The sequence below is a fragment of the Bos grunniens genome, chromosome 19 (genome assembly GCF_055505025.1).
Source record: "Bos grunniens cultivar Pamir isolate PY7600 chromosome 19, Bosgru_T2T1.0, whole genome shotgun sequence".
Lineage (NCBI taxonomy): Eukaryota > Metazoa > Chordata > Mammalia > Artiodactyla > Bovidae > Bos > Bos grunniens.
The window spans coordinates 22225362-22249815 of NC_141183.1; the positions used below are offsets into that span (position 1 = coordinate 22225362).

Here is a 24454-nt window from a genome sequence, read left to right on the forward strand (position 1 = left end):
GTCATGCTCGGTCACATTGGGGGTTTCTTGAGGATGTCTCCCCTAGGCCATAGACTGCTCATCCTTCACTCTCTGCTGCACAACAGGCCTCACTGCCAAGCAGGGACCCACAGTCTCATAATGTCCATTGTCACCTTCAGTTACTGCCTCACTGTCAGAGATGCTGGGTTCTTCAGGGCCACGGGGTTCTGCTCTGATGCAAATATATGTTGCTCTAGTTCTTCCAAGCATCTCTGCACATTGAGCACCGGCATGGCATCATGGAGAGCACTATCCATATTCACCTTCAGGGCAGCCAGGGAAATCCATCCCATGGTTCCAGCAGCAGTCCATGTCACCTTGTTCGGCAAATGGGAACTCACCGCCTCTAATGATTTTTCACTGCTCTCTGGTGACTTGTCTACCACCTCCCAGTCTTACACTGGAGCCCACATGGAGAGGATCGCAGCCACATGGGACCACATGCTATCTCATAGCCACTGGCTTCCTCCATCCGGTGGAGCCTTAGGCTCCCTTACCTGCTGGGTATGCTGCCAACTATGCCAATTGTCTTGCTGTTCACACTGTCTGCACTGTTCGCTGAACCCAGGGTAGGCAAGGCGCCAGCTCAGAGGCTGGAAGGAGACTCAAGGAGCCATAGGAACTGCAGACAGTTTAATCTCCCCTGGCTGACACAGCAGCCATAACACAGTCTCTCTCCTGGCTGATGCAGCAGCCACAGCAGTAGCTACAATATAACCAAAACATAGCCATAACAGCTGAGGGGCTTCCCCTGTAGCTCAATCAGTAAAGAATCTGCCTGCGATACAGGAGACCTGGGTTCGATTCCTGGGTTGGGAAGATCTCCTGGCGAAGGAAATGGCAACCCACTCCAGTATTCTTGCCTAGAGAATCCCATGGACAGAGGAATCTGGCAGGCTACAGTCTATGGGGTCGCAAGAGTTGGACACGACAGAACAACTAAGCACAGCCATAGCGGAGCTCTAACACAACCTCATCTAACATAATCGTGGTGTCACTCCAATGTGGCCCCAGTGTAGCAGCAGCCAGGGCTCCAGGTGTCCCACACGAAGTAACCCAAGTCGAAACGAGTACCTGGTGTACATGCGCAGTCCTATAAGTGAGCTCAGCTGTTACACAAGCCTCATGACGCGCATGCGCAGCGCTGCAAGTGAGCTCAGCTCCTACACAATCATTATTTACCAAATGTAGGGCAAGAGCGAGAGGCCATGAGGCATGAGAGCCTGACCGTGCCATCTTGGCTAATCTGCTTTTTTCCTACAGTGCACTTTCTGCAATGTTTTAAAAGATTGACATCAACGGCAGTCCTGATGCCAGTCATTCTTTCTTCCAACCCATGTCATAAAGGAGTTTCCAGAAATTTTCAAGATCTTGCAATTCAGGAAGTAAAGACCAAGTGTTTTTACTTGCAAGCATTTTTATTAGGATGACAAATTGGAAAGATATCTATATCTTGCTTTTGCGAAGGGATGAAGCACTTCATTGGGCGTCAAGAAAATCGGGTTGCCATGAAGTGTGAACCCTCCCACCACTGACATCCCTGCCTACAGGAGGTACTGTCTTGGGAGGGGTTTCCCGACAGCAACCCAGAAATGCACCGAGTTGTTGGGAGGTGGATGCTAGTAAGGTACACACAGACTCACAACAAACTGTGACTAACACACATAATACTGATCTTTTAACACAGTCCAGGAAGTTGGTGGCAATCACGTATTTCATCTCTGTACTGGAGCTTCCAAACTTCAGCCCTGCTCCCTCTCTGCAGTTCCCACTCTGAGTTCATCACAGACCCTCCCCTCTATCACTCCAGACAGCAGCTTTCTAGTTCAGGTGCCCTCTCACCTAGGAGAAAAACCTGAGACTGAAACACGATCCTTGATCAGTTTGACCTACCATCTCTACTTTCAAAATTGCCTCCAGACTCTACCACCTCTCACTAGTTCATCAAGCACTGGCATCCCCGTTCATCCTCTCACCTGGACCACATACTTACTCCTCCCCTTCCCACTGTGGCCCTGCTGCAGTTCCTTTTCTACAGAACACAACTCTCATCTGATCTCTCCCTGCTGAAAATTATCCAGTAGATTCTCAATGCCCTTAGGATAAGATCTAAACTCTGCAGTGTTAAGTGTTAGTCACTCAGTCGTGCCCAACTCTTTGCGACCCCATGGACTGCAGCCCACCAGACTCCTCTGTCCATGAGATTTTCCAGGCAAGGATAATGGAGTCCTTCCCGGCCTGTACCTACCTACCTCATTATTGTGGATCTCAACCTTTCCCTTTCTCTATACTCCAGCCACCTGGCAAAGACCATCCCTGACCACCTAATCACAGCAGGTACACTCCCTGAACTATTTCCCAATCACTCTCTGTCACATTACTCTGGTTTACTTCCTTCAGGCATTTGTCACTGTCTGCAGTTCTTATTTATTCATCTGTTTACATTTGTGTTTATCTGTATCCTCCACTAGAATGAGCACCATGACGAGAAGAACCTTAGCTGACCTGTTTATATCAATGTGCTTAGCACCTAACACGGTGCTAGATGTTTTGCTGAATGAATTATTAAATGAAAAAAAAAAAGAATGACTATAATTTATAATTATATAAAAGTTAATTCCACGGAATACTAATTTTATTAATAAGTGTGAAGTACTGCTGTTAGATGAGCCATCATTTGCTAGCTCTACACTTTAAATTATTATTTAATATCCCCACTCTCAGTTTTAACATCTGAAAAATGGGTGTAGTAATTGTTTTGACCTCATCAGGGTATAAGAAATAAGGAAGAAGGTGTGCATAAAATACTTAGCACTTGGCACATGGTATATATTTAATAAATGCTAACCATTAGTGGAGGGTAAGATTAGAATGTTCTAGTTAATTTAAAAAAAAAGAATATTTGCTTTATCGTGGAAACTGGTATGCCCCCCCCGCAAATAGTGGACCTTAGAAAACTGATGTGAGGAGGAATTCCAGATATATCCCCTTTTCTCTGTTCCCACCAATTATGATACTAAGACAGAAATCATGCCCTCCTCATCACTCCTTCAGGGTATTCAAGTAGCTCCCAACCATTGTTCCTGTCTTCAAATTGTCTCCTTTCTACAGCATAGTATGTTGGTTAAGAAAATAGGTTCTAAAATCTTACGGTCTCAAGAACTTAAATAACCTGGTCCCATCCTCCCACCGTTCTTACACGCAACTAACCTTGAGGGCATTCTTCACTCTCGTTAGAACAACACGCCCACAGTGAGAGGGAATATGGCATAGTGATTAAGAGCACGGCAATTAGAGCCAGACTGCTTGGCTTCAAATGCCAGCTCCTTCACTTACTCACTTACTAGTTACTTAGCCTCTCCATGCCCTGGATTCCTCATCTGCAAATGGCAAGGAGAGTAACACTGCATGTGTCATAAGCTTTGGTGAGAATCATAGAGTATGTGTAAACCACAAAGCTTGACACTTAGCAACGATGATGATGATGATATTAAGCCTACACCAGAAACTACTCATCCTTCTAAAACACAAATCCAATCATGCCATACATGTTCAAAAACTTTTAATGTCCGTTGTCAACAAGATGAAATTAAGAATCCTAAGTTTAGGACACTTAAGCACAGTGCAAATTCTTCCTACTGTGGTGATAAGCTACCTTTGCAACTTTATATCTCATTATTCCCCTCCAGTGCCTCCCTACAGGAGATTCAAAATCTGTGCTTTAACCAACTGACACTTTTTGCCATCCCAAGAAAACACCACGGCATTTTGTTTCTCTACTTTACTTGCTGAAATTCTCTTCCTATTCCTTTTTACTTGTAAAGTTCCTGTTCATTCTTCAAGACCCACATAAATGCTCCATTTTCACCAAAGGCTCCCCAGATCTTCCAGGGAAAGGCAGGGGCTCCAACCTCTAAACTCCCACATCTTATCTAGAAAACCCGGATGCACAACTTGCGTTGTCTGTCCTTTGTCAGTTTACTTCTCTGTGACCTCTTCTATGGCCTCCTCAATGGCAGGAAAATATTTGCATCTTTTTTGCATAATCCCTGACTTACAGCAGAGGTGCTCAAGCAATGAGTGTTTGACTGATACCTACTGAAGTCATGTGGACAGCAAACAATTCTAGCAGAGTGATCCAAAATCATAAAATCATTCTAGTAAGAAGATGGCTAAAATAAAAGCAGTTTTCTTGTTGAGTAGCTTTTGGATCCTTCATTGTATTAATCTGCATCTCTTTAAGCTTCTGACTCCTCTATGTTGTACAATTTTCTACTTCATTTTAGAGGCTGAGTCATTTTGCTTGAAGATGAGTCAAGAAAATATATTTTTAAAAAGATTTCAAAGGAAAATATTTCTAAAGATTTACCACTTTAATATTTTTCCTCCTTTAAAGGAATGCTAAAATATCATTCTAAGTTTCATGCCTTTACTTATTTAAATAATTTTATTTTTAAGATTCTAGTGATTTAAATGTAACTGGGGGATCTCCCCATGTGTACTCCATAGAACACTAATCTATGAAAACTAACAAATAAAAATGATTCTATGATCAAATAAGTTTGGAGAAAACTACATGCTATATCTCTTTATTGAAAAGCCATGGGACTTCCCTGGTGGCCCAGTGGTAAAGACTCTGCCCTCCAATGCAGGGGGCCTTGGCTCCATCTCTAGTCAGGAAGCTAGATCCCACATGCCACAACTAAAACCTGGCACAGCCAAATAAATTTAAATAAAAGCAGGAAAGAAAAGTCACAAAGCACTTTAGCATATTAAAGGCTCTGAAAGGTCAATACAGCAAAGAATTCAGTATTTCCCAAACTTATTTACCAGAGAACCCTTTAGTGTTCTTTGAAACAAGTGTTCATGAAACTCATTTTAGGAACTACTGCACCATTTAGCCTCTAAATGGCCTAATATGATTAGTTTGGGGGCCATCAGATCAGATCAGTCGCTCAGTCGTGTCCAACTCTTTGCGACCCCATGAATCGCAGCACGCCAGGCCTCCCTGTCCATCACCAACCCCCGGAGTTCACTGAGACTCACGTCCATCGAGTCAGTGATGCCATCCAGCCATCTCATCCTCTGTCGTCCCCTTCTCCTCCTGCCCCCAATCCCTCCCAGCATCAGAGTCTTTTCCAATGAGTCAACTCTTCGCATGAGGTGGCCAAAGTACTGGAGTTTCAGCTTTAGCATCATTCCTTCCAAAGAAATCCCCATAAACAATATTAATTCATAACATGTTTGGATAGAATTTTAAAGGGCCTCCATCACTGTCGCCCGTGGAGATCTGAACTCTCACCTACATGCCCCTGACAAGTTTTCATTCAAAGCACAAATGAAGGGAATGGAGAGCAAATAATTTGTTACAGCTCTGTTAAAAAAAAAAAGTGCTCATTAACACAGAACCAGAATCTCTTTCCCTGTTGATTCCATCTGTTCACGCAGTCTCTTGGAGCCATGTGAAATCTTAAAATAGTATCACTTTTTCAGCCAGAGGGCTTAATCATCATAAAGAATCTTTGGTTTCTGGTAGAACAGCAATTGAAAAGCTTAGCTCTCTCTCCATCTGGAAAGTAGACAAGAAAATGTGAAAACAATCTGCAGATACCTAGCATGGCAAGTCATTATTTGTGATGTATAATGATTAGAAGATAATAACTCAGTACCTTTGAAGACTGAAATGAAATGTCCATGCAGTGACAAACAGCCAATGTTAAGAGTCCTGATTTGACAACAAAACAATCTAAACCCCTTTTATGAGATGAGGAGTATGCCTTAAGTAATAAACACTTAAGTAATTAGATGCTTTTATGGAGATAACTATAAACTGAAACATGGGGGAAAAATCTCTGTAATAGGCTGACGCCCTGGGAGGTGGGTATATAAGAGCCAGCGGAGAAGACAGAAGCATCGAGACACCAAGAGACTTCTCTCATCAACCCAACAAAAACCCAGCTCCTGACACCATGGCTTGCTGTGCTCCCTACTGCTGCAGCGTCCCCACTGGTCCTGCCACCACCATCTGCTCCTCTGACAAATTCTGTCGGTGTGGAGTCTGCCTGCCCAGCACCTGCCCACACGAGATCAGCCTCCTCCAGCCCACTTGCTGTGACAACTGCCCCCCACCCTGCTGTGTGCCTGACACCTATGTGCCAACTTGCTGGCTGCTCAACTCTTCCCACCCCACTCCTGGACTGAGTGGGATCAACCTGACAACCTTCGTTCAGCCTGGCTGTGACAATGTCTGCGAGCCCTGCTGTTAAGCAGCCACATCTTTGCACAGGTTCAGTGATGTGCTGCTCAAGTCCAAATGCATCATCTGGCCTTCAACACCCACTACTACCTACATCAAATTAAATCAATCCCAATAGCCTGGGCAGTGTTTTCATGCATTTGCCCAACTTCTTGATTCTTTCTTCTTTTGGATAGAATTGGAGACCTTCTTTCTGTCTTTTAGATTATATCACTATTCTTTGGAAATGAACCATTTTGACTATTCAACAATAAACTTCATTCTTACCTAGCAAATATGGCTTTGTGAATTTTTGTTCGTGTGTTTCTTCTTAGAGAAAGTGAAATGCCTATCTAAACTTGAACAGCAGCTCATCATGCTGCCCAAGATTTACCCCAGCAGAATGAGAGCTCTCATGGTGGAATGATTGAAAAATTAGATACTGCTTCTTTGTGATGAGCTGAAAAGTGAAAACTTCAGCAGGTTATTTTTTGGATTCCCACTCTTTTTTAAAACTGAGATATACTTGCTTTGCAATATTATATGAGTTTCAAGTGTGCAACACAGTGACTCAATTTTTGTAAGTTATTCTTCACTTGCTGCTGCTGCTGCTAAGTCGCATCAGTCGTGTCCGACTCTGTGCAACCCCATAGACGGCAGCCCACCAGGCCCTGCCGTCCCTGGGATTCTCCAGGCAAGAACACTGGAGTGGGTTGTCATTTCCTTCTCTAGGACATGAAAGTGAAAAGTGAAAGTGAAGTCACTCAGTCGTGTCTGACTCTTAGCGACCCCATGGACTGCAGCCTACCAGGCTCCTCCGTCCATGGGATTCTCCAGGCGAGAGTGCTGGAGTGGGTTGCCATTGCCTTCTCTTATACTTCACTTATAGTTATGATAAAATATTGGCTATATTTCCTGTGCTGTACAATATAGTCTTGTAGCTTATTTGTTTTATACATAGTACTTGGTACACAGAACTATACAAAAAAGGTCTTAATGACCCAGATAAACACAAAGGTGTGGTCACTCAGCTAGAGCCAGACATCCTGGAGTGTGAAGTCAAATGGGCCTTAGGAAGCATTACTACAAACAAAGCTAGTAGAGGTAATGAAATTGCAGCTGACCTATTTCAAATCCTAAAAGATGATGCTGTTTAAATGATGCACTCAGCATGTCAGCAAATTTGGAAAACTCAGCAGTGGTCACAGGACTGGAAAAAATCAGTTTTCATTCCAATCCCAAAAAACAGCAAAGCCAACGAATATTCAAACTATCATACAATTAGGCTCATTTTGCATGCTAGCAAGGTTATGCTCAAAATTCTTCAAGCTAAGCTTCAATAGTATTTGAACCAAGAACTTCCAGATGTACAAGTTTGGCTCAGAAAAGGCAGAGGAACCAGAGATCAAATTGCCAACATGTTTTGGATCACAGACAAAGCAAGAGAATTCCAGAAAAACATCTACTTTTGCTTCATTGACTACATAAAAGCCTTTGACTATGTGGATCACAACAAACTGTGGAACATTCTTAAAGAGATGGGAATACCAGACCACCTTACCTATCTCCTGAAAAACCTATACATGGGCCAAAAAGTAAAGTTAGAAACTTACATGAAACAACTGACTAGTTTAAAATTGGGAAAGGAGTACGACAAGGCTGTATTTAGTTGCCCTGTTTATTTAACTTCTATGCATAGTACATCATGTGAAATGCCAGATTGGATGAATTACAAGCTGGAATCAATTGCCTGGAGAAATATCAACAACCTCAGATATGCAGATGATACCACTCTAATGACAGAAAGTGAAGAGGAACTAAAGAGCCTCTTGTTGAGGATAGAGAGGAGTGAAAAAAACTGGCTTAAAACTCAACACTCAAGAAACTAAGATCATGGCATCCAGTCCCATCACTTTAGGTCAAATAGAAGGGGAAAAAGTGTCAGCAGTGACAGATTTTATTTTCTTGGGCTCCAAAACCACTTCTGACAGTAACTATAGTCATGAAATTCAAAGACACTTGCTTTTTGGAAAGAAAGCTATGATAAAACCAGACAGCATATTAAAAAGCAAAGACATCACTTTGCTGACAAAGATTTGCATTGTCAAAGCTATGGTTTTTCCAATAGTCATGTACAGATTTAAGAGCTGAACATAAAGAAGGCTGAGTGTTGAAGAATTGATGCTTTCAAATGATGGTGCTGGAGAAGACTCTTGAGAGTCCCTTGGACTGCAAGGAGATCAAACCAGTCAATCCTAAAGAAAATCAACACTGAATAGTCATTGTAAAGATGGGCAATGAATCTCCAAAACTTTGGCCACCTGATATGAAGAATAGACTCATTGGAAAAGACCCTGATGCTGGGAAAGATGGAGAGCTAAAGGAGAAAGAGGTGGCAGAGGATGAGATGGTTAGATATCATTACTGACATACTGGACATGAATCTGAGCAAACTCTGGGAGATAGTGAAGGACAGGCAAGCCTGGTGTGCTGTAGTCCATGAGGTCCCAAAGAGTCAAACTCAACTTAGCAAAATGAACAACAGTAAGCTTATTTATTTTATACAGAGTAGTTTGTACCTCAGTCCCCTGCCCTATCTTTTTCCTTTCCACTTCCCTCTCATTGGTGACCACTAGCTTGTTCTCCTTATCTGTGAATCTGTTTCTTTTTTTGTTATATCCACCAGTTTATTTTTTATATTCCACATGTAAGTGATATCAAACAGTATATCCATTGGCAAACAGTATGGCCATTCTCTGAGTTATTTCATTAAGTATATTATACTCCAAGTCCATCTGTGCTGTTGCAAATGGCAAAATTTTCATTCTTTTTTTACGGTTGAGTAGTATTTCATTATTTCCATATATACCATATCTTCTTTATCCATTCATCTGTTGATGGACACTAAGTTTCTTCCATATCTTGGCTATTATAAATAATGCCCCTATGAATACTGTGGTGCATTTTTTTTTCAAATTAATGTTTTCATTTTCTTTGGCTATATATCCAGGAGTAGAATTGGTGGGTTATATGGCAGTTCTATTTTTAGTTTTTTGGGGAACCTTCATATTGTTTTCCTGAGTGGCTGCATCAATTTATATTCCCACCAACATTGAACAAGTGTTCCCTTTTCTGCAGATCTTTGCCAGAATTTTTATGTTTTCTGGTCTTTCATTTAGGTCTCTAATCCACTTTGAGTTTATTTTTTTAAATATAGTGTTGGAGAATGTTCTATTAATAATATCACCTGTCCAGCTTTCTTTGCACCATTTATTGGAGAGACTGTCCTTTCTCCACTGTGTATTCTTGCCTCCTTTGTTGTAGATTAATTGACCATAAATGTGTGGATTTATTTCTGGGCTCTCTATTCTATTCCACTGACCTATGTGCCTGTTTTTCTACCAGTACCATACTGTTTTGATTACTGTTGCTTTGTAATATGTTCTGGATTTTAGGCTTTACTAAAAGATAACTAGTGTGATTAGATTGACTAGTTTTCTGTGATTATGGTTTCAGTGTGTCTGCCCTCCGATGCGGGAGAAGGCAATGGCACCCCACTCCAGTACTCTTGCCTGGAAAATCCCGTGGACTGAGGAGCCTGGTAGGCTGCAGTCCATGGGTTCCCTGAGAGTTGGACACGACTGAGCGACTTACCTTTCACTTTTCACTTTCATCCATTGGAGAAGGAAATGGCAACCCACTCCAGTTTTCTTACCTGGAGAATCCCAGGGATAGGGGAGCCTGGTGGGCTGCCATCTATGGGGTCACACAGAGTTGCACACGACTGAAGTGACTTAGCAGCAGTAGCAGCAGCAGCCCTCTGATGCCCTCTTGCAACACCTACCGTCTTACTTGGGTTCTCTTACCTTGGACGTGATCAAATTGCCAACATCTGCAGGATCATGGAAAAAGCAAGAGAGTTCCAGAAAAACATCTATTTCTGCTTTATTGACTATGCCAAAGCCTTTGACTGTGTGGATCACAATAAACTGTGGAAAATTCTGAAAAAGATGGGAATACCAGAGCACCTGACCTGCCTCTTGAGAAACCTTGGACTGCAAGGAGACCCAACCAATCCATTCTGAAGGAGATCAGCCCTGGGATTTCTTTGGAGGGAATGATGCTGAAGCTGAAACTCCAGTACTTTGGCCACCTCATGTGAAGAGTTGACTCATTGGAAAAGACTCATGCTGGGAGGGATTGGGGGCAAGAGGAGAAGGGGACGACAGAGGATGAGATGGCTGGATGGCATCACTGACTCGATGGACGTGAGTCTGAGTGAACTCCGGGAGCTGGTGATGGACAGGGAGGCCTGGCGTGCTGCAATTCATGGGGTCGCAAAGAATCAGACATGACTGAGCGACTGAACTGACTGAACTGAACAAGATAACTATTCCAACCCACCTCTTTTTCAGCCAAAAACAAATGAGTTTGATGTTTTCATACATGCTTATAAGGGATAAATATTTAGGTTTTATTTTTAATATTAAAAATAACTCTCAGAGTCCTTTTATTACCACTGTGGGCCTTTAAGCATTCAAGGGCCCTTGGCTAGCTAAAAAGCCCCAAAATCAGGTGATATGTGTTCCAGTTCTGGCTCTGCCTCAGGCTGCTTCTGTAACCCTGATCAAGTCACTTGAACTCTTTGGGTCTCAGGTCCTACATCAGTAAAATGGGTTGGTTGACCAAGTGCTCTCTAAAATTACTTTCAGCTTGAACATTCTGTGATTCTAGATTATCTAGAAACATTTTAAGTAACAAATACTCCATGCTGCTAATCAACCCTATCTTACTGTGTTACTTTTACCTCTTTCAGTCAGAATAGCTAGTGTTCGGTGAGTATATCCTGCACACTCTAATATGTGCTGTATGTGCCTTATCTCATTTATCCCTAACAAAAAAAACTAACAGGTAGCTACCATTATTCTCCCCACTATATAGGTGAGAAAACTGAGATGGAGAAATTACTTGCAAAAGTTCAATAAATAGTGACAGAGGAGCTATCTGAATTCAGAGTCCTTCCTCTTTCCACTATACCAAAGCATCTGCCTCCTCTGCAGACAGCAACATGCCCAAGAGAAACACAATCACACACAGCTCTCTTTATCCAGGAGAAAGTACATGCTACTTGACAACACATGCTTCTAGATTGTCTAGTTGGTTGTGTATGGCAACAGTTTTCTCTGTGGTTGTTATAGCTTAAGACAAAATGAGTATACACAATGAGTCTAGAAAAAACTGTTTATGTTTCTAAGGTGAAAACAAATCATGTTTTTTTAAGTCAGACTTTAAATACTGATGAGCAACATCAGCACAGGAAAAATAGTGACTGGTTCATTAACCTTGCATTAAAATGTAGAATGTTTGACAACTCAGATTTTCAATTTTCTGGTGAGTTTCAGTGACTTAGCTTAAGATAAAACAAACTGCCCTTAAAGATCGTTTACCCATGAGAATAGAATAGAAAATCAAATCATTTCATTTTCTTTCAAAGATCTGGCCTCCGGGTCTTCCTTCCTATCTTTATGGATGGACTCTAGCCTAATTTAGACTCTGATCACCACACTTATGATCACAGCCAGTCTCCTCATTGACCTTGAGTCAAGTATCCCATGCCTCTTCCTCCACACAAACTATACTTCTGTCAGAATAGATTTCTATTTCTCTATAAATATTGGCTAAATTGAGTTACTCATAACTCTTCAATGACTCAAGATTTTTGTTTTTTAACGAATCAAGTCTAAATTCTTCAGTGTGACTCTAAGACCCTCAATAATCTGGTACAACCATCTTCATCAAACACTACTTGTTACTTGTCTTGGGCAACGTGAATCCCGTACTCTAGTCAGAGCAATTCTCCCTATTCAGTGGTCAAGAGAGAGGTTTCTGAAACCAGACTGTCTTGCTCTAAATGGTGTCTCTTGGGCTTCCCTGGTGGCTCAGATGGTAAAGAATCCGACTGCAGTGCAGGAGACCTGGCTTCGATCCCTGGGTTGGGAAGATCCCCTGGAGGAGGGCATGGCAACCCACTCCAGTATTCTTGCCTGGAGAATCCCCATGGACAGAGGAGCCTGGTGGGAAGCCCATGGGGTCACAAAGAGTCGGACACAACTGAGCACAGCACAGACTCGATCACTTACTAGTTTTGTGTCCTTGGCCATGCCATTTAATTTCCCTATGCCTCTGGTTTCTCAAATGTTAAGATTAAAACCAGTAGGTGCCCTGAAAACTATCAGACCAGTACACCACAAAACTACCCAGATCATGAAAAACCAGAAAAGACGGAGAAATTACCACAGACCAGAAGAAACCAGGGAGACACGATGACTAAATGTGATGTGGTATCTCAGACTCGATTCAGGAACAAAGGACATTAGTGGGAAAACTAGTAACATGTGAATAATGTCTGAAGTTTAATTAATAGTGATGTACCTTAATTTTGACAAACACACAATGGTATCATAAGATGTTATCATTAAAGGGAACTTGAGTGAGAAATAGAACACATGTATACCTGTGGTGGATTCATTTTGATATTTGGCAAAACCAATACAATATTGTAAAGTTTAAAAATAAAATAAAATTTAAAAAAATAAAAAAAATAGATAGGAATGCAGTACTATCTTTGCAACCTTTCTGCAAATCTAAAATTATTCAAAAATAAAAAGCTAATTTTAAAAAAGTATATAAATCCTAAAACTGTAGTGAAAATTAAGTTTATTAAAACACATCCAGCCCTTAGAAAACTGTGTGCTCGCTGTCAACCTCAAAGTATACCTTTTACTAATAATACTCTCTGATGCTGGAATGAGGAAGGTTTCTCCTTTGGCTAGTTTCTGTTGCATGCTGTGTGCTTAGTCGTTCAGTCATGTCCAACTCTTGCGACCCCAAAGACTGTAGTCTGCTAGGCTCCTCTGTCCATGGGAATACTTGCCTGGAGAATGGAGTGGGTTGCCATTTCCTTCTCCAGGGGATCTTCCTGACCCAGAAATCGAACCCGAGTCTCCTGCATTGCAGGCAGACTCTTTACCGACTCAGGTTTTGTACTAGACTCCACCAACAGAGGGTGCTAGAAGGAGACTGCAAGATGAGAGGAGGAAAAGAAAGGTCTTGCTGCCCCAGCAATAGTCCTACATTTGGCGGCAGCAGCGGGTTCTCCTTTCTAGCTTCTTTACTCTTCAAAAAATATATATGTATATCATTTAACTTCTTCAGAAAAACCAGAATCAGTAAGGGAGTGACCTCCCCCCACCATCTCCTTTCCACAGAGGTCCAAGCCCTGGCCCCACGGGACCTCTCCTCTGAGCTTCTGAGTTAAGAGCACCAGCGGGGCAACACCTGGGGCCTGAGCCCAGCCCCGAAGGACCACTCTTCCAAGCTCCTCGGCCCACTCATCCTCAGCATCTTCTCTTCATTCCCAGCTCTCTAGCTGATAGCTGCTTCTTGTGTTCATTACCTGTGTATTTTTTTTTTCTTTCTCAGTCCTCCCATACCTATGTAAACCAGTTCCCTATCTTCAAGCTCTCTCTGTTGAAATACCTACTGCATGAGGATGTTCCTGTTTGCTTATTTTCCTGACCACACTTAATACAGAAGCCTTAGTAAATGCTGGTTATGATTATTTTCCAAACTTCCTTAAATATTTATTCCATTTGTTCCAGGCACCAGATTCCATCTGGTGATTCAGGTTCTATGCTAGGTAACAGAGAAACCAGGAAAAATGAGACATAGTTCCTGCTTCTTAGACTGTAGCCTACCAGGCTCCTCTGTCCATGGGATTTTCCAGGCAATAGTACTGGAGTGGATTGCCATTTCCTTCTCCATTAAAGGAGAGTACATCATAGTAAAGAGAACCAACATGTGTACACAAAAATGTAACAAAGTTTTTTGGGTGGATATAGGATACACTAGAGGTAAAAAGGATGGCATGACCAGTTCTGCTGGGACTGTGCAGAGAGTAGGGGCAGAACAGCATCACAGAACTCCCTGTTTTCCTTGCCCCAGAAGCACTTACCTCTTTTCTAAGTGTTTCTCATCAAAACTACTTATTCCAAATCCTCCATGAAGACTTCTGGTCATTTCCACCCTTTTTCATCACATTTTGTCTTGTGGGAGTTCTCACAGTCCCTGGAGGAGAAACTGCTATATATTAGACTTATCTAATAAGCACAGTGATGAATGATTTGCCTGATTAATTCTCACTTGGTCTTTAATACTAATAATAAGACTATAACAGGTGATTATATTTTCCCCAAATTTGTAGTTGAGAAAACTAAAGCCCAAAAAGTCTAATAACTTGATCTAGGTCTCACAGCATGTAAGTGCTAGTCAGGATTCAAAAGTACCTCTGAATCTCTTTCATTTCACTGTCATGTACTAAATTATGTTGTTTGAACCATTTGAAAAGGAATTTCTAGCCTTTTCCATCAGACCCACATACTCCTTGTGGGCAGGCACCATGTCTTCTATTTTTTTAAAATTTCTACCAGACTCTTCAGAATATGTTAGAGAATCAATAACTACTTGACTTGTAACAAATGGCTTTGCTGATCTGTCTCCTTTACTCTAGTTATACGCTAGTTGTAGCTATGACTTGTTAACATCGTAACTAAAGTAAAATGGAAGGGAATTTTTAAAGGTTCCTGTCTGATAGATGGTGATTATCAGCTTAGGCAGTGGTTTTGGAAAATGGAATGAACAGGTTCGCAGTTTGGTTTTCCTTAAAAAAAAAAAAAAGTAAAAAAAAGAACTTTTCATGCTACTTTGCAAAGAAAGCCAAATTTATTTTTCAGGCCATATATAATCTCATGAAGCTATATTTTAATATGTTCTGACTTCCAGCTAAAAAAATTACATCCTTTCTAAAACTGAGAGTTTATTTATTTTTATGCGTAATTGCATATATAGATAATGCAGTGAAACAATAGAAAATCATCTAGCAGGCTCTGAACTGCATATATTTGATATTTTCTCAAATCCATGAAAAGATAGCAAGGTGAATCTGCTGGGGAAAAAATAAACCCACAGATTTTGACTTCCCAAATATATCCCTGCTGTGTGCTGCTTCCTAAGTCACTCAGTCATGTCCAATCTTTTTGACCCCATGGACTGTAGCCTGCCAGGCTCCTCTGGCCATGGGATTCTACAGTCAAGAGTATTGGAGTGGGTTGCTGTGCCCTCCGCCAGGGGATCTTCCCAACCTAGAGATTGAACCTGCATCTCTTTATGTTGCCTGCATTGGCAGGCGGGTTCTTTACCACTAGCACCACGTGGGAAGCCCAGGGCATATCTTCTGAGAGGGATCATTTCTTACTTCTAAGGGAAATCACTTCTAACTCTCCACACCCAGTAGTGTTCATTTGTAAGAACACATTCTGGTTGGTAAAAAAGAGGAAAGTCAGAGTAAATACTGATGTATTTACCATGGTTAAGTATGTAGAGAACCTGTATCAACACCATTTTGAAACTACAATAGGAAGCAAGTTCAAATGTAGCAACAACCAAATAAAACTGAAGGAGTGCTTGTCCTGTGGCAGATAAATAAGTTAGTGAGTTATTTGTAGGGGATTATACAAACAACAACAGGAAGCATTCTGATGGAAGGGAGCCACGTTCCCTGAGCTGGATAGCTATAAAAGACTCACCGAGGACAACTATGTAGAACAGCTTCCTTTGCAACAAACATCTGCCTGATCCTTTGTCTCTATGTCTTGCTGTGAGTCTCGTCTCCAGGGATGCTGCAGCGTGCCCACCGGCCCCCCCACCACCATCTGCTCCTCTGATGTACGCTGTCAATGTGGAGCCTGCCTACCCAGCACCTGCCCACACGAGATCAGGCTCCTTCAGCCCACCTGCTGTGACACCTGCCACCCACCCTGCTGTGTGCCTGACTCCTGCGTGCCCGATTCCTACGTGCCAACCTGTTGGCTGCTCAACAGCTGCCACCCTACTCCAAACCTGAGCGGAATCTCTGTCACAACCTGCGTCCAGCCCTGTGAGGGTGAAGCAAAATCCTACTAGCCAAAGATATCTCAATGAGCTTGCCCGCATTGCCCTAAGGGACTGCAATTGTCATTAAGAGCTGCTCAGCAAATGGCCTTTAATAAGAAGCTCTAGAAAAAACGTCCTGACTCTGTGCCTTCAGTTTTGCAGAAGTGTTTTACATTTCGAACAATGATTTCAAATAAGAAGTGGAAAAAATGCTATCATGGACCTCCTTGCTTTAAATAAACACCTCTCTTTCCCAAACCATGGACTGTCTCAATGTCTAATGCCATAATTACCCGACTCTTGACACATGTATGCATCATGAACCCATAAATATATCCAGCAGAATTACACTTTCTGATGACATCAACATAAATCTCATAGCCAAAAAGAGGTCACACAGGGATATGTAAATATGTGAAGAAAATTGCCTGGATAATAAAAGATATTATATTAAACTCTAAGTTTAGAATCACTTTAAATTCTAAGGTCCGTATCTATTTTTAATTTTAATTTTTTTCCCTGCCTCTGTAACTCACTTACATCCCTAAAGAGGCTAAGGAATTGGCAATTAGAGATCAACAAACTTGCAGAAGAGACCCCAAACACCGAGCTGAGCCACATTTTTTCCATTGTTTTGTTTAGGTGAAGCTTTGAATGTAAAACAGAACAGTTTTTGAATGTAAATCAAAACAGACAACTGTAAAGCCCTTCACAAATGAAATGTCACTCTGATTATGTAATATGTTATATTATTATTAGAGGCTATTCTAAAAATAGATACATACAACTTTTCATTCTAATCTGTTATTTAATGCAATACAGTAGACATTTATTAAATGCCTGTGTTCCAGGCATTGTCCTAAGTGCTTGACAGAGACAAAGAAGATTAAGACACAATTCCCACTCTCAAAGAGTTACCTTTGGAGTAAGGAAGACAAATATAGATGAGAAACTACAATAGATAGTAGAATAAAATGTGAGAGCAGAGAAAAGAATGAAAACATCTAGAAGAACCACCTAAAATTTCTTTATGAAGGATACTCAAGCTGGAGTTTGAGGGACAAGTAGGATTTGAGAAGTAGCAAATGGAGGAAAGACAAAAGAAAAAATATTGTTATAAAGTACCTAGGAGTCTCCAACTTTCATTTCCATTTGATGTGTTCTATGATAAACATCAATATTTAAGTCAAAATCAAACCAACTTCACAAACAAGTTCCTCTTCTCAAAATATATGAGGTTTACTAACCAATGACATTTAGTATTTTCCACTGATTTTATTTTAGCCAACTTCTTTCTCTTTTAGGCAGGCTAGGTTGGTCTTCCCTAATGTCTCCTCAGAGACAACAGATTCTATATATTGTGTTTATTCAACAAATCTGTAATTTAGACAACAGATTCTGTACATTTGCTATTTAACAAATTATGTACTTTAGATTCTACTTTCTGAATAATTTTGTGCTGATCATGGGGGATGTATGTAGAAATGTTAGAATCATAGTATGTTACACATTGGAGATTACTTGGCTCAACTTCCTTATCTGCCAACTTACAGTAAGGCAATTCAAGGTGAATTGAGGCAAAGAATGTGTGTAAGGTATTCCTCAAAGGAATTTACAATCTAATTGAAGACCTAAGATAGGAAAGCAAATAAACGTACAAAGTAGGGAGTAAGTTAGTGAAAAAAATTATTTCTATGAATGCCATTTTGCTAAATCATATTAGATCAAATCTCCTTCAAGAACCCACTGTGATTTTATGAATCTTGTGATTTCTTCTTTCTTGCATCTCATTTTAAAATATATAATTCCTGTGAAAAGGAATGAAGACTGAGGTGATTTTCTTATAGTGGTATATTTAACAATAATAAAAAACAGCCCTGGGTGAATCTTTTCCGGTGGATTCACACTCTGACTCACTACAACACTGGTACAACTTTGAGAATAGAAACTGTTTTTTTAAAAAAGACCATAGAGTAATTAAATCTTTGGAAATTCACTATGGATTTATTAAAAATAATGAAAAGGGTTTCATCTTAGTCTATTCTGGCTGTCACCTTGCTTGCTCAATAGAAACTGAATTATATCATCAATAAATAAGGTAAATATATCTGTGATGTATATATGCATATAGTCACATGCAACATTCATCTGTAAGGAGCTATGTCTTGATCCAGTTAATCAAGTTGCATATTCTGAAATTATTCATTAAAAATCATATCATGTTAAGCATATTATTTAAAATTATGAGGGGGGGATGAAGAGAAGAATTTAGCCTCTGAAACTATAGCTGATTTGTCACTTGGATTCATTATCCATAATTCATGCAAGATTTGGCATTCCAGAACCCTGTAAAGATAAAAGTGATTATCTAATGACAAGTCAATGAGTCAAAAACATGATTACACTAATAAGCTCAGGAACTCTTAATGGACAAGTAAATACCAAACTGATTAGAGAATCTTAGTGGGAAAGGGTGGCATAAATGCAAATAAGAGGAAGTCTTCTGATTGGACCAACACTCAATGAGAGGAGTATATAAGAGTCCCAAAGTGAGAAGAGACATTTCATTCGAGAAACCTCATCTTTCTTTTCTAGAAACCAAAAGCAAACCAGATTTCCAACACCATGGCTTGCTGTGCTCCCTTCTGCTGCAGCGCCCGTACCAGCCCCGCCACCACTATCTGCTCCTCTGACAAATTCTGCAGATGTGGAGTCTGCCTGCCCAGCACCTGCCCACACACAGTCTGGTTACTGGAGCCAACCTGCTGTGACAACTGCCCCCCACCTTGCCACATTCCTCAGCCCTGTGTGCCCACCTGCTTCCTGCTCAACTCTTCCCAGCCCACCCCAGGCCTGGAAACCATCAACCTCACAACCTACACTCAGCCCAGCTGTGAGCCCTGCATCCCAAGCTGCTGCTGACCAATGGCCGACTCACTCAGTGCCTGGCAATAACACAGAAGCTGTCTATTTGATATTTACTTTCCTCGGTAGTTTATCAGATAATGATGTAGATCAGATGGCATAGATATGGAAAACCTAACTTTCATTTTCATGGAAAAAAAATTTTTTTTAATATGCTTATTTGGCTGAGTAACCCTTTGGTTCATTTGGATAGATAGAGATCATCTATTATCAAAATAGTAGTGAAATCTATAAGACCTCATACTCTATTTTCTTGGTCATGTTGCTTCTTGGGTCCCATTTCTTGTATTGGGCATTTTCATAGAAGAAAAATAACTTTTGATGGTTTTCCAATAAACTTTGTTTCTGTGGCAAGCTGTGTTTTTCATTTATGTTAGAGTTTTTGGTATATTTCTCTCATTTAAAAAAAATAAAGGGAAGATAATTTTATTTTTTTATTTTTAAATATAAATTTATGTATTTTAATTGGAGGTTAATTACTTTACAGTATTGTATTGGTTTTGCCATACATCAACATGAATCTGCCACGGCTGTGCACGTGTTCCCCATCCTGGACCCCCCTCCCTCCTCCCTCCCCGTACCATCCCTCTGGGTCATCTCAGTGCACCAGCCCCAAGCATCCTGTATCCTGCATCGAACCTGGACTGGTGACTCGTTTCATATATGATATTATACATGTTTCAATGCCATTACCCCAAATCATCCCACCCTCTCCCTCTCCCACAGAGTCCAAAAGATTGTTCTATACATCTATGTCTCTTTTGCTGTCTCACATACAGGGTTATCATTACCATCTTTCTAAATTCCATATATATTTGTTAGTATACTGTATTGGTGTTTCTCTTTCTGGCTTACTTCACTCTGTATAATAGGCTCCAGTTTCATCCACCTCATTAGAACTGATTCAAATGTATTCTTTTTAATGGCTGCGTAATACTCCATTGTGTATATGTACCACAGCTTTCTTATCCATTCATCTGCTGATGGACATCTAGGTTGCTTCCATGTCCCGGCTATTATAAACAGTGCTGCGATGAACATTGGGGTACACATGTCTCTTTCAATTCTGGTTTCCTTGGTGTGTATGCCCAGCAGTGGGATTGCTGGGTCATAAGGCAGGTCTATTTCCAGTTTTTTAAGGAATCTCCACACTGTTCTCCATAGTGGCTGTACTAGTTTGCATTCCCACCAACAGTGTGAGAGGGTTCCCTTTTCTCAACACCCTCTCCAGTATTTATTGCTTGTAGACTTTTGGATCACAGCCATTCTGACTGGAGTGAAATGGTACCACATTGTGGTTTTGATTTGCATTTCTCTGATAATGAGTGATGTTGAGCATCTTTTCATGTGTTTGTTAGCCATCTGCACGTCTTCTTTTGTGAAATGTCTGTTTAGTTCTTGGCCCATTTTTTGATTGGGTCGTTTATTTTTCTGGAATTGAGCTGCAAGAGTTGCTTGTTTATTGTTGAGATTAGTTGTTTGTCAGTTGCTTCATTTGCTATTATTTTCTCCCATTCTGAAGGCTGTCTTTTCACCTTGCTTATAGTTTCCTTTGTGGTGCAAAAGCTTTTAAGTTTAATTAGGTCCCATTTGTTTATTTTTGTTTTTGTTTCCAATATTCTGGGAGGTGGGTCATAGAGGATCGTGCTGTGATTTACGTCAGAGAGTGTTTTGCCTATGTTCTCCTCTAGGAGTTTTATAGTTTCTGGTTTTACATTTAGATCTTTAATCCATTTTGAGTTAATTTTTGTGCATGGTGTTAGAAAGTATTCTAGTTTCATTCTTTTACAAGTGGTTGACCAGTTTTCCCAGCACCACTTGTTAAAGAGATTGTCTTTTCTCCATTGTATATTCTTGCCTCCTTTGTCAAAGATAAGGTGTCCATAGGTGCGTGGATTTATCTCTGGGCTTTCTATTTTGTTCCATTGATCTATATTTAAAAAAAGAATCTCAGAGGAATGACTAAAACTAGATTACTCACATGGCTTGCTAACTTTAAATTGCTTATCTTTAAATTTACCCTCTTTTCTCTTACTCAGACAAATACAATTTGGGGGTGAGACATTTACTTACCTACACTTTGCCGGGTAGATCACATGTATTAACTCGTGTAACCCTTAAAACAGCATAAAAAGAAAAATGAAGCTTTATGAGTGATTCAACATTCTCAAAGTCACAAAGTTATTAAAAATACCAGGATTCAGCTCCTCGTATATCTATTTGACTTTCAAGCCCAATTCTTTCTATCACGTCACAGAACCCCCAGTGCTAACAGAGCCAGAAACTTAATAAACACAGTTATGACATTAACTTAAAATATGAAAAAAAAATAAAAGTATAAAAATCTTTAACAAAATCATCCAATCCAACTGTAATGGACAAGGATATATTGGCTTGTAGATTAAAAGTGGCAGGTATTCAGTTCTAAGAGCTGGGTCATTTACTGGACCAAGCATTTTGACTTCATCTTCCCTTGGAGAGAACTTACAGTGGTCAGTTCTAATAGTAAGGCAATAGGAATACCCTTCTACCTGCCACAACACTACCCCAGTAATGAACAGAAGAGCAATATTTTCCAGGTGATTGTCTGAGGGCTAGAGCTAAAGTCTGATTAAACATGATTTAATCTACTACTTCATTTTACTTCATTTTACCAACCTACTTTTTTTTATTTTGCACAGATAATTTTTCCCAGCCTTAGATTACATATATATATATATATTAGAATAGATAATATATGTCTATATTAAATATTTATACATAAATATTATAATATATACATTAAGGTACACGTCAAACTCTGATAAAGCATTGAGCTAGAACCAAAAGCATACATGTGAAAAAGAAAATGAACAAGGAAGAGGAGAAGCAAATGCCTTTAAATAAATGTTTTTAAATGTCCTCATTGTCCCTGACACTGTCTCCAGAGAAGAATTTCTCAGAGGATCCCACAGGTTTATTAGAAGCTCGACTTTGAATGAACAGAACTTAGAAGCCACGGGGTAGATGGAACACAATCTAGGACACAGTCAACAAAGGATTTAGTCCATTTTCTCATTCACTTGGCCAACATTTCTTGCATGCCTCCCCCATGCCAGGCTTCAAATCCACACTAAGAGTATAAAGATAAAAGTAGTGTTATTATCTAAAGTTCCCTCACATTTCTCTCAAATCTGGTGAAGGAGACAGACAAGTGATTACAACCACAGTATACATGTTCTATGTATGTTGTACAAATGTAATTATAATGCCATGGAATCTCTGCTGTGGCAGAGCTATGAGCAGTATGCCAAGCAAGCACACAGAGTAACTAAAACCCAGATTCATTTGATGATTCAGTGTCAGGGTGAGGGGCAGTTATGAAAAGGCTTCAAGCTATCCAAGCTAAGCATTAAAAGATGATGAGCCGGAATAAAAAAAGAAAAGAGATGACGAGGTGGAAGAGGTGAAGAGCAGAACTGGAGCTTACTAACTCATGGGCACATTGAAGATGGGAGAGGCTGGGGCCAACGAGAAAGAAGAAATGCAGAGACCCTGAAGTGGGCCCCAAGCAGAGAGGTTCAGGCTGAACCCTCGAAGCAGTGAGAGATTTGAAGCAAGAGACTAACAATCATATTTTACTTCTTATTTCTATTACTTCTTATGATCAATCTCTGTATCTTTACTGTCACATATACCCCTACTGACTGTAAAAAGGTGTAATTAAAACTGGGCAAGTTCTAGACTCACAGACATATAGAACAGACTTGTGGTCACCAAGGGGAAGGGGAGTGGGGAGGGAAGGACTGGGAGTTGGGATTTGCAGATGTAAACTATTTTTTGTAGGATGATAAGAAAAAAGTTCCCACTGTATAGCACAGGGAACTATGTTCAGTATCCTATGATAAACCATAATATAAAACAACATTAAAAAAGAATGTCTGTGTATAACTGAGTCACTTTGCTATCCAGCAGAGATTGACACAACACTGTAAACCAACTATATTTCAAAAAAAAAAAAAAAAGGACAAGTTCATGAGTGGGTGTGCATGTATGTGTGTGTGTAGGTTTTCAAACTGTTGAAATTCATCAAGGATCACCATGTTTTTCCTGCACTTGCTTGAAGGAAAAGGGTACCTTTTCTTTCTAAAAATAAAATATGTTTAGTATCTCTGACACATACTTTAAACTTACATTTTAAACCACATAAAAGGTAACTCAGTCCCTATATTTAGTTCTTAACAAATCGGTCACCAGGCTACCTAAAGCAAATCATCTTACCTGTCTAAGATTCATGATCCTAATTTAAAAACAAAGGAGAGTTATTTCCAGGTCTCTTAGACAATTGCAGAGAAAATAAATTTTAATGAAGTACAAGTCCTTTCAATAAAAGATATGAGTTTATTCATAAACTTGGTATTTTATGACTCTTTCTAGTCTGTAATGCTAAGTCTTATTTCTAGTTCTAGAAACATACTATTCCATAGGGAATAGTAACAATTCATTTATCCTCATAAGGTTGATTCAAAATAATATGCATTCTAAGTAAGAGACTGATATTTTTCTGCCATGAAATTCTAACTGCAAGATTCTTAAAACTCCTTTATAACACTTTTCTTTAAGATGTCAAAATAATTTCCTTCAGCTTATTTTTATCCTTGGGACCCAGTCTTTTCTTTTCCTTCATAAATTATAACAACAGTAACTTACAATAATACGTTATGACATAAGACATATATGTATGACAAACCTTCCTCCAGACCCTAAGCTTCCTGAAAGTAGGGATGATGTCTATTTTGTTCACTATTGTATAACCACAGTTTCTGGCGTATGGTACAGTTCAATAAATATCTACTGAATTATTTTTTAAATACTGGAAAAAAAATATAAATCTGTCCTGAGGAAAAGGGTGATCAATTTGACAGGTATTCACTCAAAGATTCATCTGGGGGAAATCCAGGGACATTAGTAAAGATCATGAACACTTTATTTCAAGCAGAGCCATAGAGAACTTTTTAAAATTTGAAATGTATTCATTTCTGTGCCAGCCATTTTCTCTAATTGTAGGTGTGAACTTTTAGGTAAATTTTGCTATTTCCTGTAAGGTTGCTCTTTAACTTAGTTTCTCTGCCTTCCTCTTCCCCTGAGTTTGATCTGTAACTTGCTTAGATAATGACAATAATTTACCTTTGCATTGCACTTCATCTATGGATTTTAACCCCTTTTTATCTCATTCGAGCCTCACAATAATCTTCAGAGTTGAAGAATGTAGATAGAAGTATCCTTATTTTACAGAGGAGAAAG

The 24454-nt window shown here is 40.0% G+C and overlaps 3 protein-coding genes across 3 annotated transcripts; all 3 read left to right on the plus strand.

The window, feature by feature from the left end:
- The first annotated feature begins 5877 nt into the window (after positions 1 to 5877).
- On the plus strand, positions 5878 to 6552 carry KRTAP3-1 (keratin associated protein 3-1). Its single transcript, XM_086360984.1, has one exon. It carries the CDS (start codon positions 5991 to 5993, stop codon positions 6285 to 6287), a length of 297 nt encoding a protein of 98 aa, XP_086217110.1. The 5' UTR covers positions 5878 to 5990; the 3' UTR covers positions 6288 to 6552.
- A 9409-nt stretch (positions 6553 to 15961) lies between these two features.
- LOC147351661 (keratin-associated protein 3-1-like) lies at positions 15962 to 16276 on the plus strand. Its single transcript, XM_086360985.1, has one exon. It carries the CDS (start codon positions 15962 to 15964, stop codon positions 16274 to 16276), a length of 315 nt encoding a protein of 104 aa, XP_086217111.1.
- Positions 16277 to 18814: 2538 nt separating this feature from the next.
- Positions 18815 to 19516, plus strand: LOC147351662 (keratin-associated protein 3-3-like). The gene has a single exon (XM_086360987.1). It carries the CDS (start codon positions 18872 to 18874, stop codon positions 19166 to 19168), a length of 297 nt encoding a protein of 98 aa, XP_086217113.1. The 5' UTR covers positions 18815 to 18871; the 3' UTR covers positions 19169 to 19516.
- The last annotated feature ends 4938 nt before the right edge of the window (positions 19517 to 24454 follow it).

Bases quoted from the DNA above. Each gene is read 5' to 3' on its own strand.
- LOC147351661 (XM_086360985.1), top strand. From the start codon at position 15,962: ATGTCTTGCTGTGAGTCTCGTCTCCAGGGATGCTGCAGCGTGCCCACC.
- KRTAP3-1 (XM_086360984.1), top strand. From the start codon at position 5,991: ATGGCTTGCTGTGCTCCCTACTGCTGCAGCGTCCCCACTGGTCCTGCC.
- LOC147351662 (XM_086360987.1), top strand. From the start codon at position 18,872: ATGGCTTGCTGTGCTCCCTTCTGCTGCAGCGCCCGTACCAGCCCCGCC.